This window comes from Babylonia areolata, chromosome 25 (genome assembly GCF_041734735.1).
Source record: "Babylonia areolata isolate BAREFJ2019XMU chromosome 25, ASM4173473v1, whole genome shotgun sequence".
Lineage (NCBI taxonomy): Eukaryota > Metazoa > Mollusca > Gastropoda > Neogastropoda > Buccinidae > Babylonia > Babylonia areolata.
Window position 1 is genome coordinate 11,112,656 of NC_134900.1, and position 12,606 is coordinate 11,125,261.

At 44.4% G+C, this 12,606-nt stretch overlaps 1 protein-coding gene across 1 annotated transcript in view; it reads right to left on the reverse strand.

Annotated features, from left to right (window-relative positions):
• Positions 1 to 11,909, reverse strand: part of LOC143300038 (uncharacterized) — a 62,262-nt gene extending 50,353 nt beyond the window's left edge. Inside the window, exons 1-8 of the mRNA XM_076613595.1 lie at positions 11,558 to 11,909; positions 10,623 to 10,887; positions 9,961 to 10,031; positions 8,504 to 8,688; positions 6,978 to 7,253; positions 5,560 to 5,791; positions 4,305 to 4,491; positions 504 to 675 (exon numbers count right to left, since the gene is read on the reverse strand). Coding sequence (XP_076469710.1) covers positions 504 to 675; positions 4,305 to 4,491; positions 5,560 to 5,791; positions 6,978 to 7,253; positions 8,504 to 8,688; positions 9,961 to 10,031; positions 10,623 to 10,887; positions 11,558 to 11,835 — 1,666 coding nt within the window. The 5' untranslated portion in view covers positions 11,836 to 11,909. The remainder of the gene's footprint in view (positions 1 to 503; positions 676 to 4,304; positions 4,492 to 5,559; positions 5,792 to 6,977; positions 7,254 to 8,503; positions 8,689 to 9,960; positions 10,032 to 10,622; positions 10,888 to 11,557) is intronic.
• Positions 11,910 to 12,606: the final 697 nt, after the last annotated feature.

Genomic DNA, 12,606 nt, shown 5'->3' on the forward strand with positions numbered 1-12,606 from the left:
AACTGTTTTATTCACATACATAAATATCTAACTCTTTGTCTATCTCTCTGTCTCTGTCTCTGTCTCCTTTCTGGATGAAAAAAAAGCACAGGTATGCTTATTCCACTTCCCTCGTTCGTTCTTTCTCTCTCTCTCTCTGTTTCTCTCTCTCTCAAGATATATATATATATATATACACAGAGAGAGAGAGAGAGTGAGAGATAGACAGATAGCAACACAAATTAGTGGTGCTGATCAGAGTATTGTAATTTTAGTTATTGTTCTTTGGAACAACAAAAAAATGTAAACACACACACAAACACACACACAATCACACACACACACACACACACACGCACACACATCCCTGCCAACACACACAAACACAAGCACGCTTGCACACACAAACACAACACACACAAACACAAACACACACACGCACACACGTACGTTCAATGTAATTTTTGGTCCACAGAACAAAACGCAAGAACAAAAGGGTTTCCTCCTAAACCATCTCTACCTACCTTCCTCCAGGATGGTGAAGTTTTGGGCCGAGTCGCCAGAGTTGCCCGTCTTCCAGTTGAGGTGGTGACTGCGCAGCGTGGTCAGTCGCTTGCGCCGCTCTTCCCCGGTCGTCTTCATGCCCGCCGCTTTCCTCTGCTCGCTCCCTGGGCCTTGCAGCATGAAGACCAGAGCCTGCAGGTGTTCAGTGTTCAGTCAGTGCATTGGGCTGGTCAAAAAACTTGGACTTGGAAAGTGTTTAGTGTTGAATTGTTGCTTTTTTTTTTTGCTTTTTTTTTTTTTTTTTTTTAACAGTTGGGATCTATTCTGGTTTTTATTGTGTTGTGCTGTGCTATGTTATTATGCTTGGGATGTGTTGTGATGTACTGAACTGTTGCATTAGGTGCACACGTACGTGTGCGCACACGCACACACACACACACACACACACACACACACACACACGCATTTACTGAACTGTGCATTAGGTATGTGCACATGCATGCATGCACATACGCATGCAAGCAATCATGCATGCGCACAAACACACACGTGCAAACTTGTCAAATACATAAACACATACATACAACACACACACACACACACACACACACACACATAGAGGCTAAATATATATGCATGCATGCAACTGAGTAACACATTACACACACAACCACAACTGTACGTTTAGTGCCACAAACACACAGACACACACACACACACACTTGTTCAACATCTTATTCCATATGCACCACTCTCACCCCTCTCCCCCTCCCTCTCCCTCTGTCCCGTCCAAATTAACAACTGAAAGTGGAAAGACACTGCACAGAAGACTTGCCACAACACACACTCTTACACTGCCTCCCTTTCCAGATAACGGCATCACACAGAAAACTTCCTACAACACACACCACTCTGACCCAACCTCTCTTTCAAGGTGATAACAACATCACTCACCACAACACACACCACTCTGACCCAACCTCTCTTTCAAGGTGATAACAACATCACTCACCACAACACACACACTCTGACCCTACCTCTCTTTCCAGGTGATAACAACATCACTCACCACAACACACACACTCTGACCCTACCTCTCTTTCCAGGTGATAACAACATCACTCACCACAACACACACACTCTGACCCTACCTCTATTTCCAGGTGATAACAACATCACTCACCACAACACACACACTCTGACCCTACCTCTCTTTCCAGGTGATAACAACATCACTCACCACAACACACACACTCTGACCCTACCTCTTTCCAGGTGATAACAACATCACTCACCACAACACACACACTCTGACCCTACCTCTCTTTCCAGGTGATAACAACATCACTCACCACAACACACACACTCTGACCCTACCTCTTTCCAGGTGATAACAACATCACTCACCACAACACACACACTCTGACCCTACCTCTTTCCAGGTGATAACAACATCACTCACCACAACACACACACTCTGACCCTACCTCTCTTTCCAGGTGATAACAACATCACTCACCACAACACACACACTCTGACCCTACCTCTCTTTCCAGGTGATAACAACATCACTCACCACAACACACACACTCCTAACCTACCTCTTTCTAGGAGATAACAACATCACTCACCACAACACACACTCTGACCCTACCTCTCTTTCCAGGTGATAACAACATCACTCACCACAACACACACACTCTGACCCTACCTCTCTTTCCAGGTGATAACAACATCACTCACCACAACACACACACTCTGACCCTACCTCTATTTCCAGGTGATAACAACATCACTCACCACAACACACACACTCTGACCCTACCTCTTTCCTGGTGATAACAACATCACTCACCACAACACACACACTCTGACCCTACCTCTTTCCAGGTGATAACAACATCACTCACCACAACACACACACTCTGACCCTACCTCTTTCCAGGTGATAACAACATCACTCACCACAACACACACACTCTGACCCTACCTTTTTCCAGGTGATAACAACATCACTCACCACAACACACACACTCTGACCCTACCTCTCTTTCCAGGTGATAACAACATCACTCACCACAACACACACACTCTGACCCTACCTCTTTCCAGGTGATAACAACATCACTAACACACACACTCTGACCCTACCTCTTTCCTGGTGATAACAACATCACTCACCACAACACACACACTCTGACCCTACCTCTTTCCAGGTGATAACAACATCACTCACCACAACACACACACTCTGACCCTACCTCTTTCCAGGTGATAACAACATCACTCACCACAACACACACACTCTGACCCTACCTTTTTCCAGGTGATAACAACATCACTCACCACAACACACACACTCTGACCCTACCTCTTTCCAGGTGATAACAACATCACTAACACACACACTCTGACCCTACCTCTTTCCAGGTGATAACAACATCACTCACCACAACACACACACTCTGACCCCACCTCTTTCTAGGAGATAACAACATCACTCACCACAACACACACTCTGACCCTACCTCTCTTTCCAGGTGATAACAACATCACTCACCACAACACACACACTCTGACCCTACCTCTTTCCAGGTGATAACAACATCACTCACCACAACACACACACTCTGACCCTACCTCTCTTTCCAGGTGATAACAACATCACTCACCACAACACACACACTCTGACCCTACCTCTCTTTCCAGGTGATAACAACATCACTCACCACAACACACACACTCTGACCCTACCTCTCTTTCAGGTGATAACAACATCACTCACCACAACACACACACTCCTAACCTACCTCTATTTCCAGGAGATAACAACATCACTCACCACAACACACACACTCTGACCCTACCTCTTTCCAGGTGATCACAACATCACTCACCACAACACACACACTCTGACCCTACCTCTTTCTAGGAGATAACAACATCACTCACCACAACACACACACTCTGACCCTACCTCTCTTTCCTGGTGATAACAACATCACTCACCACAACACACACACTCTGACCCTACCTCTCTTTCCTGGTGATAACAACATCACTCACCACAACACACACACTCTGACCCTACCTCTCTTTCCAGGTGATAACAACATCACTCACCACAACACACACACTCTGACCCTACCTCTCTTTCCAGGAGATAACAACATCACTCACCACAACACACACACTCTGACCCTACCTCTCTTTCCTGGTGATAACAACATCACTCACCACAACACACACACTCTGACCCTACCTTTTTCCAGGTGATAACAACATCACTCACCACAACACACACACTCTGACCCTACCTCTTTCCAGGTGATAACAACATCACTAACACACACACTCTGACCCTACCTCTCTTTCCAGGTGATAACAACATCACTCACCACAACACACACACTCTGACCCTACCTCTCTTTCCAGGTGATCACAACATCACTCACCACAACACACACACTCTGACCCTACCTCTTTCCAGGTGATAACAACATCACTCACCACAACACACACACTCTGACCCTACCTCTCTTTCCGGGTGATAACAACATCACTCACCACAACACACACACTCTGACCCTACCTCTCTTTCAAGGTGATAACATCATCACTCACCACAACACACACACTCTGACCCTACCTCTCTTTCCAGGTGATAACAACATCACTAACACACACACTATGACCCTACCTCTTTCCAGGTGATAACAACATCACTCACCACAACACACACACTCTTTACCTACCTCTCTTTCTGGGTGATAACAACATCAAACTGAAGACTTCCAACAACACTCACGCTCTGACCCTACCTCTCTCTCCAGGTGGTAACGAAGCTCGGCCTCTTCCACAATGACGGAGCAGATGTTGACGCTGCCGGAGCCCTGCAGCTGAGCGATGTCTGGCAGTTGGGGCGTGGTTCGGGTCAGGGCGTGGCCCTCCCTCTCCTGCAGCCGTTCCCTGGCCAGGTGCTCGCTTCGCTCTCTGTCTGCGTCATACCTGCACAGTCCAAAGGAAGATGTGTGTACAGTGTACAATACAAAAAAAAACAAAAAAAAACCCAAAAAACCAAGCAAGCAGACCTGCCAACCCCTGAACTGTCTTAAGAGAAGTGTTTTCAGCAACAGAGAGGACTGTTTAGTTATCAAAAGGAGTGTTTACAATACTGCACACAAAACAAAAAGGAAATTTTCTTCCTAAAATTACGTTTAAGTAATATACTTACCGTGACCCACCAGTGCAGACTCCGGCAGGGGTCTGATTCCTGTCCTGTGCAAACTACTACCCGCCTATGCAGAGAAAACGAAAGTAGCTATGGCCGATAACCTCCCGAAGTAGTTTACTTCCCCTTTGCACCCCTGACACATTTCCTTTGCATCTTCTGATAACTGTTTCATTTTGTTTTTCCAGCTTCTGGGTAACCTGTGTCTAAACACGTGCTTCAACATTCTGGTGGTGACAGTGAAGATGGAGGTTGATGACCAGAACTTTCACTTTCAATCTGCTATACACATCGCAGCTCTGCCAGAGTGGAATTTTTCCCTTCTTAGGCAAGCGGAAGAGAGGGTTCAAGTCCGATCCGACAAGGTGGGATGAATTTCGCTGAAAACATAAGGGCTGGCAGGTTGGAGTGCAGACAAGGAAATGGCTCTGAATCATTATCAAACTGACTCAGCAAAGGCTTCAAAGAAAGAAAACAAGGATGAAGGGTCATGGAGCAAGCAAAGGGAAGAGAGACAAAACCAAAAGAGGGGATGGCCGAAGATGGCCTGGTGGCAAACAGTGGACAGGGGCCTCAGACTTGTCAACAGAAGACGGGCTGACACCAGCAAACAGGCTGAGGACCGTGGACTATGGCGCGCCTTCAGTGCCTCGTGCGTCAAACGAAGTAGGAGCATCTGGGTAAGTGGTACCAAAACATCTCTGGTGCAAACAGCGAAATAAGTGGAGTGGAACTGCAGCAATAATAGGGTTAACTAAGGGTTCATTCTGTGCGAATAAAAACACCACTCTAAGACTTCAGTCTAAACAAAAAGAAAAGGAAAGGGAAACAAAGTCGTCACTGACGCGTGGTGCTGGTATTTCTGCAGCCTTTCAGCCAGGCCCACGGCCACAGCCACCGGGAAGACAGGGTGCAGCCCCCTCAGGATGACCAGCTGGCGCTGAAGGCGGCACAACTCCTGCCAGGGGGCGCTGCTCCCGTCCTCCTGACCTCCTCGACTCACCGCCATCAGCCAGTCCCTCTCGGCCGCCTTGCGCTGCAACAGGTCGCTGAACGCCTGCCCGCAATCCAGGGGTCCTGAAAGGAAACAAAGAGAGTTTAGCGATAATGAACGATGATGGATGTTATGGATACTTATATAGAGCCTATCCTCGGTTGGAGGCCAAGCTCTAAGTGTTTTACAAACACAGAGTCATTTTGCACAACAGGCTGCCTACCTGGGTAAGAGTAGACTGATGGCTGCCCTTGGGTGTTCATCATTCGTTTACTGTGTCGTTCAATCAGATTTCAGGCACGCATACATACACACTCAAGACAGACATATAGCATTTTATGTGTATGACGGTTTTGTTTATTTACCTGCCATGTAGGCAGCTATACTCTTTTCGGGGGTGTGCATGCTGGGCATGTTCTTGTTTCCATAACCCATCAAACGCTGACATTGATTGCAGGATCTTTAACGTGCGTATTTGATCTTCTGTGTGCGTATACACAAGAAGGGGGTTCAGGCACAAAGCAGCTCTGCATATATGTTGACCTGGGAGATCAGAAAAATCTCCAAGCTTTACCCACCAGGCACCGTTACCGAGATTCGAACCTGGGACCCTCAGATCGAAAGTGCAATGCTTTCACCACTTGGCTACTGTTAAGGTGTCAGGTCAGAGGTTTCTTCTGCTACTGGTAACCATGTAACCCAGTACTACCTGCCATATGTGGGGGAGTGAATCTGACAAGACAATCCCATATGGAGAGGGATGGGCTCCACCAGATTTGACTTGCCCAAGACACGCCACATCGTGAAGGAAAACCTTTTGCAGTGACCCAGGCTTTGACACACAACCCACTGATCCGGAGGAATCTGGTGAACAGTTCTTCTGTGTGGCACCGCAATGATTCTTCACAGAGTTGAGGGAGAAAAAGGAGAAGAAGGTGAAGAAGGAGAAGAAAATCTATATAGTCATTCAGATGAGACGATAAACCGAGGTCCTGTGTGCAGCATGCAGTTAGCGCACGTAAAAGAACCCACGGCAACAAAAGGGTTGTAGCGACGCGCTCTCCCTGGGGAGAGCAGCCCAAATTTCACACAGAGAAAGAAATCTGTTGTGATAAAAAGAAATACAAATACAAATACAAATAATGCTCAAATATATCATGACAAAAAAGTACTACAATGCAATACAATCTAATACAATACAATGCAGTGCAACAGAACACAATACAATGAACACAGCACAATGCAACACAATGCAATGCAATGACGTACCATCCATCCGCGAATCGCTCTCCCTCTTGAGAATGTCGTCAATCTCGCTGGCGGGTCTCCCCTCCGCCGCAAGCCGCTGACGCAGCGACTCCGCCTCCACCTGCAGGCGCTGATGGTCTGGCGGCAGAGGTCCTATCATCCCCTGCAGGGTGAAGGGCAGCATGGCGGACGAGCCCGGCACCAGGTCCATGTTGTTGCCAGCCTTGCCGTCCTTCGCCATCTTGTTCAGGCTGCGTCGGATCTGCTGAGTCAGCTCTGGTTTCTCACTGTCCATGTCTGCACGGAGCAAGGAAATGTTGGCGAGTTTGTCACGTTGTATGTATCGTCAACTCACTCGGATGAATAGTTCTCTCCCTTGCTTTTCCCTACAGACGACTGATTTGTTTGGGTTAGGAAAAAAAAAATCACAAAAAATACAAAACATAAAGTAACTGAATGAAACTCACTGTACTTGACCCACTGACCCCTCTCCTCACGTTGTGTGAATGCCCACCCCCCCCTCCCCCTTCACTGCTCTGAGTCATTATCAGTAACTTCTTGCTGGTAGCTTTCTTCACTGCAGATACTTTATTCACATCTTCATCATCCTTGTCGATGTCAAAACCTTCAGTTTGAAGTATTTCAATCGCTTCAGCAGCGGTAAAAGCCGCTTTTGTGATCTAGTTTGCTCCAAAAATTTCCAATTGTATCGCCTGCGACACCATTTTAGATACATATGCAGATTAGCTTGTTGTGTGGGGTCCTCAACTCGCTGGCTCGCTGTGGAGTGTGTTGTTACGAAATCTCATGAAGAAACTTTCCATTCGACCCTTGACACGTTCGCAATGCTCGATGTAGCTGCGATTGTTATGCTTCCCCATGAGGAAAACGTGAAAAAATTTTTAATTGTCAAAACCGCTATAGCGTTCCGTCATCCGGAACACTGTAGTGTTCCACGTCCTGACTGAGTTACTGGGGGAAAAAAAACAGAAAAGATTTGTTTACTGAAAAAGCTTGTTTGTAGTTGGTTTTTTGTCAATCAGTTCTGATTTTTCACTGTCAATGTCTGCACAGAGCAAGGAAAAGTTGGAGAGTTTGTTACTTTATATGTATCATTAAAAGTTATAAAAAAAACCAAAAAAAACAGAAAAGATTTGTTTACTGAAAAAATTTGTTTGTAGTTGTTTTTTTGTCAATCAGTTCTGGTTTTTTGCTGTCCATGTATGCACAGAGCAAGGAAATATTGGCGAGTTTGTTACTTTATATGTATTATTAATGGTTAAAAAAAAAAAAGAAGAGGATTTGTTTACAAGAAAAAACTTGTTTGGAGTTGTTGTTGTTGTTTCTTTGTCGATCAGTCGCAAAACTGATGAGTACCCCCCTGAAGCGATGTTGAAACTTAGGCTTCTTGTTGTGTTTGTGTCAGGGAGGTGTTATGTGTGCACACATGCATGCATACACACACATGCACACACATACACATACACACAAACACACACACACACACAAAAACACACACACACAGCCACAAACTTTATCCAACTCACTTGCAGCAAAGGCAGCCATGTGCGCCACCAGGGCCTCCGTCAGCAGAGAGTACTTGGTTTCCATGGCGTCCAGGAGGTCGGCAGCACTGACGGCATCCCGTCGCCGAGAGGTCTTCACACTGTCCTCCCCTTCGTCGTCCAGTCCATCATCCAGCAACATGGCTCCCACCCCATGGTGGTTCCACCTTCAACACCAGCGTATTTTCCTCAGTGCATCATGCATACATTATTTACTGGAACAGTCGAAGGAATAATTGTCTTATTTGCTTCATGTCTGTATACCTTCTGATGTCTTTTTTTTAAAATACTTTTTCAACATTTTTAGTAATAATAATAATAATGGTATTCATATAGCACTGAATCTTGTGCAGAGACAAATCAAAGCGCTTTCACACCAGTCATTCACACGTATGCATAACTGAAGACAAGGAAGAGGCAGGGAAGGGAGGCTATTTTGGGAAGAGGTGGGTTTTCAGGCCAGACTTGAAAGAGCTGAGTGTGGAGACTTGACGAAGCAAAAGAGGAAGTTCATTCCAATTGCAAGGTCCAGAGAAAGAACGGCGGCCAACAGTCGAGTGTTTGAATCTGGGTATTCATAAACAGAGTGGATCCGAAGCCGATCATAGTGAGCGAGATGGAGTGTAGAGGTGAAGGCAGCCGCAGAGACAGAGCCTTTTAGTCCAGCCTTTTGCCATGTGTGCATAAGACTGAGAGCTGAGAGACTGTATGATGTGAGTGATAAGCCTCTGAATGTGCATGTACTTTTCAAGCTGGATTTAACTCACTCGGGACGACAAGTTTTCTCCCTTGCTTTTCCCCACAGACAGTCCATTTGTATGGGTTTGGAAAAAAAATTACAAAAAATACAAAATACAGAGTAAGAAAAGGAAACTTTCAGAACTGGTTTGTTATGTGTTGAGCTATTACATATAAAAAAAATCAAATTTCTCATCTTATTGTTATAGTTCTGCCATATATAGAAAGTAATGCCAATTTTTCACCCTGAATCTCCATACCCATGCTCGCTTTATGCATTAAATTCACTTTCTTCTTCATCATCATCCACCTCTTCAATGTGTGTGCGAGACAGGCCACACATGGCAGGCTGGCCAATCATACCATTCGATTGTAGAGTGACCCAGAATAGCGCACTCTGCTTGGCTAATCACAAAATCACGTGTACAGCGCGTGGTGGATTTTTATTTCTTGAAAATGCTATTCCATTTTGTCGTCTGAAACCGAATACATTTTATGTAGGAATGCTCACGCATTCCTTCGTCCAGCGAGAGTTAATAAAGATGTGTACTGTTTTGAACTGTGCACAAACCAGATTGATCAACTCCCCATCCCCACACCCTTATCCCTGCCACCGCCAAATACTCACACCAAAAAAAAAACTAAACAATAAAATACAAAACAGAACAAAACAAAAATCAAGAAAGAAACAATCTGCTCACTTCTGTAGCTTTCTGTGCGCATGTCTCCTAGTGTCGTCACTATGTTGATCTTCATCATCGCCGTCACCTTCCTGAACAAGTTTCAAATCAACAGCTTAGTACACTTGTATGATGAACGATTACCCATGAACAAGACAAAATATTCACCTCCATTAACGTCCTTTAGAATGTTTTGGTAGGATACTTTCTAGTCTTAAAGCTGGTCTTCATATAGAGAAAACACACACACACACACACACACGCACACACACACACATACACACACACACAAACTCTTTCATGTACTCATAAAGTCAAGCTCTCACACACACACACACACACACACACACACACACACAAACACCACTCCACATTTATATTCCTACTAAAATTTCTTCATTAAAGATCAGTGTCATGTATTCAAAGTACAAACCATTTAGGGGGAATTCATCAGATTACTTAACTGCTTACTTGTTTCTTTGTTTATTATTTTGCTACTTTGTGCAATCCATTCATGTTTGTGTCTGTTTTTTCTGGGTTTTTTTGTTTCCAGCGACATAGCAGACTGTCTGCACTTTATTTCCAATGACATAGCAGAGCTTCCACATTTTGTTTCTAACAACACAGCAGAGTTTCTACACTTTCTTTCCAACAGACACAGCAGACAACTTAAAACCCCTCACCTTCAGTGACTTGAGCGCATCGTAATCTCTCCGGAAGTGGTCCCAATGGGACCGCTCTATCCGGGAGAGCTCCTCTCGCACCTCCCTGTCGCTGGCAGGCTGTCCGCTGGGCAGGCCACACAGCCAGTCGCGGATCTCATCGAAATAAACGTCCCCCGAAGGGTCCAGTCTCGACTGAAGAAAAGCATGCCAGGTGTACAAGGAGAAGGCATCACCGTGGTATTCTTGGAACAGGGTCAAGGCGTCCTTCAGCTTGATTCGGTGGCTGGTGGGAAGCAGGACAAAAAGGTAAAGTTTGTAGTAAACCATTTCAAATTGTATATGAACTATGCAAGTGATGCTGTTAGTGTGTAAAATGCAGTCTAAGTGTGCAGGTGTGACATGTGTGTTCATGAGAAGATATATGTTACACATAGACCTGTGTATTTAGATTTGTGCATACCAATATGCATATTACATACATGATAATCTGGATAAATTGGTAGATGGGTGGATGGATGAACAAAAGTATGCATGCACAGATGTGTGAATATGTGTACAGATGTATGTGATGTGTATATGTAAACAAGTGCATGAATGCATGTACACACATCTCATATATGGGGTATGGTTGAGGAAAGGGTATGTGGACTGACAGATGGCTGGATGAACATGTATTAGTGATTACCTGATACTCTATAAAAATTAAAAAACCAAAAAAACATACTTATATACATATATTACAGAAGGAAAATCCCAAATGATCTTCCATGATATACCTAAAAACATCAACAGGATATAACCACAAAAGTAAAATTTTACAACTTGACCAAGCTTTGAAAATCAAAATAAGCAACTACATAATAATCTCAAACAAGAAACATATTCAAGTTTTGAGCTCATACTTTTATCAAAGATAACTTTTTTTTCCCTCCCTCTCTCTCAAGACAACTGACCTTCCATCTGAATCGAGTGCCTGAAAATCCCAGTACGCTTGCTCCTCAAGCGACTGTCGTCGTGAGATCTCCTCAAGGACAGTCAAGAAGGCGTGGCGGTTCACCTTTCCGTCATGTCCTTGGCCACACACCTGTGAAACGGCCGCATCTACGTGACAGCAGTTCACAGGAGCCAGGTACACAGACTGCAGCAGCGACACCAGCTGATCGACTGTCACAAAGCCTTTCCGTGCCACATCGAGGTGGTCAAAGACTGCCAGGAAGTCCTGGATTCCCATCTTTCTGGCAGGGTCAATGCTGCACCATGTTTGATATGTATACTAACAAACTAACCAGATGAGGTAGCCTTTGGTCTCTCCTTTGTGCAGATTTTATGTGTGAGAGAAGTAGGCCTAGTATCTGAAACATTTCATATAGTATCCTTTGAGATGTTGCTGAAACAGTAACATTCTTTTCTTAAATGAATATAATTTTTTTTTGGCTTCTTTGAGATGTTGCTGAAACAGTAACATTCTTTTCTTAAATGAATATAATTTTTTTTTGCTTCTTCTTCTGTCTTTTCTTAACTATATTTTGAGGCCACACAATCAAATGCCTCAATTACTTGCAGTGTGCTTATTTGTGGATTTTCTCTTTCCTTTCCCCTTTTTTTTCTTTAATCCTTTCCATTTCCTTCTACATTTGTCTTTCTTTCCTCTGTGTGTGTGTGTGTGTGTGTGTGTGTGTGTGTGTGTGTGTGGTGTGTGTGTGTGTGTGTGTGTGTGTGTGTGTGTGTGTGTGTGTGTGTGTGTGTGTGTTCGTTTTGGGGTTGTTGTTTTTTGTCTGAAGTACAAATCTGTCAAATTATTTTTTGTTATGTAGTATTTATCAATATAGTCATTACTTTACATTTTGTGATACATTTGTTTCTCATTCCGCCCTGCAACTGCATTTTTGGTGGCTACACGCAAGCAGTTGTTTAGCATCAATTGCAGTTCATCAAATTGGTTATTAGACTTTTTAACTGAGTATAAACATATAGGAAAGCAGCACAACACTTGATGAACTTC